The sequence below is a fragment of the Myxocyprinus asiaticus genome, chromosome 20 (assembly GCF_019703515.2).
Source record: "Myxocyprinus asiaticus isolate MX2 ecotype Aquarium Trade chromosome 20, UBuf_Myxa_2, whole genome shotgun sequence".
Lineage (NCBI taxonomy): Eukaryota > Metazoa > Chordata > Actinopteri > Cypriniformes > Catostomidae > Myxocyprinus > Myxocyprinus asiaticus.
This window is the reverse complement of record NC_059363.1, coordinates 10,379,876-10,386,146: the sequence shown is the minus strand read 5'-3', so window position 1 is coordinate 10,386,146 and position 6,271 is coordinate 10,379,876. Positions and strand designations below refer to the sequence as shown.

At 32.8% G+C, this 6,271-nt stretch overlaps 1 protein-coding gene across 5 annotated transcripts in view; it reads right to left on the bottom strand.

The window, feature by feature from the left end:
• Positions 1 to 2,844: 2,844 nt before the first annotated feature.
• Positions 2,845 to 6,271, bottom strand: part of LOC127411482 (stonin-2-like) — a 53,627-nt gene continuing 50,200 nt past the window's right edge. For all 5 annotated transcript variants that reach the window (XM_051647083.1, XM_051647084.1, XM_051647085.1 and 2 more), the window contains one exon: positions 2,845 to 4,903. In XM_051647083.1, the coding sequence (XP_051503043.1) occupies positions 4,826 to 4,903 (78 nt within the window). In that variant the 3' untranslated portion in view covers positions 2,845 to 4,825. The remainder of the gene's footprint in view (positions 4,904 to 6,271) is intronic.

The following is a 6,271-nucleotide window of genomic DNA, read 5'->3' as shown; positions in this document are numbered from 1 at the left end:
TAGAATAAAGCAGCTGGTTTTCAGTCATCATGCTCTACTTTCAAATATGGTTTGTTGTTGGCGCCCTCAGCTGGGTGAGAGTTTTCAATACAGCTAATTCTGGGTTCTAACTGCTAACTGACAGACACATTTAAAGGAATATTACGGGTTCACTTCAAGCTAAGCTCAACTGACAGCATTTGTGGCATTATGTTCAATACCTCAAAAATGTATTTCGACTTATTACTCATTTTCTTTACAAAAAGCACAAATCTTGCAAAGCAATTTCATTGGAAGTGAATGGGTCCAATCCCTAAACGTTAAAACACTCACCATTTCAAAAGTATAGCCACAAGTCATGCTCATTGATGTGGCAAGACAATGCATGTTAACATGATTTAGTGTGATAAAATAGCATACTAACCTTTTCTGTTTGAAGTTATATCCAATTTTACAACATGGTTGCCATGAAGACGTAACACCATTAACCCTTAAACGACCACAAAAATGACAATTTAAGAAACTGTACAGCTCAAATAATACATGAGTATTAACAGAAGAATTAATGTTTTTTTTTATATATATATATAACATTATAAGCTTTATATTTCTGCCTTTAAACCCTCCACAAATTGGACCCATTCACTTCCATTGAAAGTGCCTCACTGTAACCTCGATTTTTTGTGATGTGGTGTTCCTTTTACCCTTATATTGTAATAAATAAATAGAAATTTAGACAGTTTTAGCAGATACATAAATTAAATTGAAACATCCAGTGGGTGTGTTGATAGAGGGATGGAGAAAATGAATCCAAATTACTTCTAAGTTCAGCTGCATCTCCAGAAATCTCATCCTATCACATTTGTGCAGAAAAAGTTTGAATTATTAAGAATCTGAAAAGCCTCATAGGCACAATCCCTGCGCATGCAAGAAACCTCAGTGAGATCAATATCTGCTTTACCCATAGTGTCACTCAACAAACGTGGTGAAATTGCTGGTGTGCAAAATAAAAGTTCACATTTCTCTCTAGGTCAAAGCTATTACCTTTCCAAAACATCACAGACTCAAAATCCCGAGACTAACCTGGATTCACTTTGTAAATCCACTGTGAGAAAATACAATAAAGTTGCAGGTCCATGCTCAAGTACGGACCTTTCCTTCACGTTTGCTGTATTTCAAATTCCACAATGGTAACTATGTATAGTCACAGTGACTGAGATATGAAGGGCCCAAGCTATATATTTAGCTTAAATGGGTGTTGTGGGTGCCATGAATGAATGAATGAATGAGCGTTACACTTATAGGCCTATAGCGCTTTTCTGACACTACACTCAAAGCGCTTTAAATAGTGTATAGGGGCTTCTTCTCAACCCCCACCAGGCCAATGAGCAAACATGGCTTTGGAATATACACTGATATTATTCAGTGTTATTTTTGGAAATATTAATTAGCTAAATTATTTAAATTAGTTAAATTAAATTAAATTAAATTAGTTAGCTAAATAAATATATATGTTTTGAACAATTTCAGGCCATTTTCAATTTTGATACAGGCTTTATTTATGGAAATTGCACCCACAAAAGGTTAGCGTCCTACTGAATTGGCAGAAACTTAAACAATTCATATATAATTATAATAAACAAATAAAGGTTTTGACCAATTAATCAAGGCAATAAGATCTTACAGATAGTTATATGGAATACTTATAACTTCTGTAAATTATAGCAACAACAAAGGTGCTCTACGGGTCCAGGAACAAGTTGAATTGTGGAAGGGAACACATTTAGGGATGGAGCTTCAAAAAATACTCAAATACAAAAAAAAGATGAATGTGGAAATGCCTAAAATTAGAGTTAGTTATAATGATTGCTCCACCCCTGCTTCCATTAAAACAATAATAGATAGAAAACTGCGGACAGCCAACATTACATCTCAATCCCTGAATATCCCAGAATGAAAAGAATAAGGTTTAATTTGTAAACATTAGTTAACATTAACTAACAATACTTTCACAGCACTTATTAATCTTGGTTAATGTTAATTTCAACATATACTAATTCATTTTGAAAATCAAATGTTGTATTTGTTTACAATAGTTAATGCACTATGAACTAACATGAAATAATAAAAAAAAAATGTATTAACTAACATTAATAAAGATTATTAAATGCTGTAATATATATATATATATATATATATATATATATATATATATATATATATATATATATATATATATATATAATATTCATTGTTTGTTTGTGATAGCTAATGCATTAACTAATTTTAACTAATGGAACCTGATTACAAAGTGTTACTGGAATTATTCTCTCAAATCACATACTATGTCAGTGAACTGAGTCTTTAAAATAGCACTGTGCTAAAGTCTTAGGCCATTCAAGAAAATTAGATTAAAATGAATCTATTTGGCCGGTTTGTCTGCATATGTATTAAAGAATTGGTGTTCTAGATGTCATAAAGAAAATACAGCGAAATACCCCCCCAAAACCTATGAACTTACAGATAACATAGGGGGGAAATCCAGTGTAGTACTTGACAACATGTTGAAAATTAATCCAGCACTAAGGTACATAAAAGGAGAGTGTTAAAAGAATGTGTATATACATAGTTTTGAGGTATTTGCCACTCTCACTTTGTAATAATGCCTGTTAAAAAATAAAGAAATAAATAAAAATGGCAAATATACTGTATGGCAAAATGATTATATTTGATAAATATATCAAAACGTTTCTCTAAAAAATCTGACAACTGCTATGCAAGTTAAGAAAACTGCGTAACATTAACTAAATCAACATTTCATTTCTTACAAGATATGGGGAGAAACACTGAAAGGAATAGCCAGACTTTTCTGTGTTACATACTTTATTGTATGCATCCCGTCCAGTTCTTTAAATGAGAGAGATGAAGGTGCACAGATTGACTGAGGTTAGTGGAATTACAGCTATGGAGTAGACAATCAATAAACGAAAAAGTAAAGCAAAAAAGTAATACACAAAATAAGTAAACATATCAAACACATTTTTAGTATTTTTGCAATATTTCAGTCTAATCATCACGATATTAAACCAGTTAGTTGAAATGATTTTTTGCTTAAAATAAACAAAGAAAAAAAAAAGTCAAACTCATAAAAACATAATAAACACTAAGAAATTGAAGGCTTTAGCAATTTATTTCTATGCCAAATGTCAAGTATTATAACTGAGGGTCAGTACTAACAGATGCATTGAAAACATTGCAATCTTTTTTTATAATCTTGCCAATACACTCAATGTGTCAAATCTACTTTTAAACATGATTCATAATCAGCAGAAATTCAAACACATTTTTTTTTTTTTTTTTTTTTACTTTTTTTTTTTACATTCTGTGCTTTCAGTGTAACATTATTGAGATCAGACTCAAACTCTAAATATCATGAAATGTTCAGATGACAAATTATATTGAGTATTTCTGTTGATGCTTTAGAGGACAACATTTAGCCATAATTAAAATTAAAAGAAAATCCAAAAAAAATGTTCTTGATTAGGACTGTGCACTATAATGATTGAAGAAAACAAAACATGAATTGAAAATGCAACAAATGTAAATGGACAAATATTGTTTTGCTAATTTAACACAATGATTAAGCCCTCTGTAATAATTATGACACTAACCAAAAGAAAATATTTGGAGCAACTTAAATGGATAGTTTACTCAAAATGAAACATTCTGTCATCATTTACCCACTCTTATGTTGTTCCAAACCTGTATGCCTTTCTTTCTTTTGTGGAACACAAGAGGGGATGTTAGGCAGATTATTAGCCTCAGTCACCAATCAATTTACTTTGTATGGAAAAACGCAATGAAAGTGAATGGTGACTAAGGCTGTCAGTCTTGCATTTAGCCTACAGTAACATCTCCTTTTGCTTTCCACAGAAGTAAGTAAGTCATTATGGTAAATGTACTATCCCATTAAATGTTAATCAAATTCAGTGTTTTAAACTCATCAAAATGCGCAAAGTGCAGGCTATATTATTTCATGATTTATTTCCCTCACTGAAACCTCCACCTATGTTCGGAGCAAAATCCTGCTTTAAGAGTTTAACTGAGCAGCTACTAACAAATGGGCCTCATTTGCAAGCATTCAAATCTGAATTTAATGCAAATGTTATAGATGTGCTACTCTATTAAAAAAAAATGGCAGCTAATTAAATTAAAATAAATCAGACTCATAACAAACACAAATCTAAGGTATACATTTTGCATTAGCGGTACCTTTTGTTGTAATACTAACATACATGGTTTAAGTTGAGACTAAAAAGTCATTTACTTATTTTTGTCTATGTAAAATAAAACAAGCTCTAAAATGAATTAGTTAAGGAGTCCCTCGTTATCCTCTGAACAAAGTTAAATAAGCCAAAATATACAGATATTTTTTTTTTACAATCCTGTGATATCTACATTTAAGACAACACATGACAGCTGCAATGATATAGGCAAAAATTTAAGGATTTTATCCCCCAAAGATTGTAATATAAAAGCCTTGATAAGGACCTCTAAATTAACAATTTGCTGCAATAGTAAATCACATTCTTCACATATCAGGACATGCAATGCATGTAGACATCTGGAACATTCATGTATTGTTTCATGCAGCATTTTATTCTTTTTTGAATATCATTCCTACTGGATATATGCTTCAATTTCATTTCAATACTACACCAAATCTTTGAAATGGGCATGAAATGTAAACGAAATATTTACTTGAGTTGAGAGCTGATCATTCTCCTAATCAACAAAGTGCAACCCTTAAACCTCCCTCTTTTCCTGGATGAAAAAAGGCTCTTCCTCACTGTTGACAGCACTCTCCTGGCTGCTCCTCCTGGGGGCTTTCCATCATGCTTTCATTCTTTACCTCTACTGCAACCTACAGTCAAGAGAAGCAAGTGCAAGTGAGTAGTTGTAGTAGCAGCTATTTGCCACAAGAGGGCAGTCCCTTCTAACAAAAGGAGCCAATGTAAACAGAACAACCTTCCGTAATCTCAAGCATCACGTTTCCACAGGCTCATATCAATACAATCAGTCCACTGTGTCCATTCACCGCCACTGTTCTTCCCCAAAGCTATGGTGCATTTATCATATACAGCAAGATACTTCTTCAGCAAGATTTGCTGTCATTCCTATTCAGAGGTTACAAGCAGAGTTTTACATCTTGTTCCTGCCACCCTGCTGTTTGTTGCACACCTCTGCTCCGTGATGAATCACTCTCTGTGGCTGCTGAACAATAATGGGAACAGATGTTTGTAGAAAACAGCTCCAGCCACCTTAATGACATGTTTGGAATGCAGTAGGGAAAACGGCTCTGGCAGCGGACACAGCAGATTGCTTAAGATCTCAGGGTACATGACATAAAGCAGGCTCAGACCAGGCCCGAAGGGCATGCAAATAACCCTGATATAACCAAATAAAACGATGCTTGTTTTCAAGCAGTGATGCCGGGTCACAATGGTTGAGTAATTCAGTCGATTAACGAGGCTGACTAGTTTATCTAGATGTTTTCTTTTTCTATTTTATTTAGCATATTATTATACAATCTATTAAATTAATATAATTTGATGCAAAATATTTTATTTTTTACAATATAGCAATAATGCAATGGAGAATGAATTGCCATTGTCTATTAAATGTTTGTTTTTACTCTCCAGACTTTCGACATGACTACTCTGAAGATGCTAAAATATATCACAGTTTTGATTTATTTTGGATTTTGTTTAGTCACAACATAATTCCCATAGTTCCATTTATGTTATTCCATAGTTTTGATGACTTCACTATTATTCTAAAATGTGAAGAAAAAAAAATAAATAATAAAGAATGAGTAAGTGTTTCAAAACTTTTGACTGGTAGTGTATACACACACACACACACACACACACACACACACACACACACACACACACACACACACACACATATATACACTGGCGGCCAAAAGTTTGGAATAATGTACAGATTTTGCTGTTTCGGAGGGAAATTGGTACTTTAATTCACCAAAGTGGTGAAATTAAAAAACAGCACCATCACTATTTGAAAAAATAAAAAAAATCATTTTTGATCAAATCTAGACAGGCCCCATTGCCAGCAGCCATCACTCCAACACTTTATCCTTGAGTAATCATGCTAAATTGCTAATTTGGTACTAGAAAATCACTTGCCATTATATCAAACACAGCTGAAAGCTATTTGGTTTGTTAAATGAAGCTTAACATTGTGTTTGTTTTTGAGTTACCACATT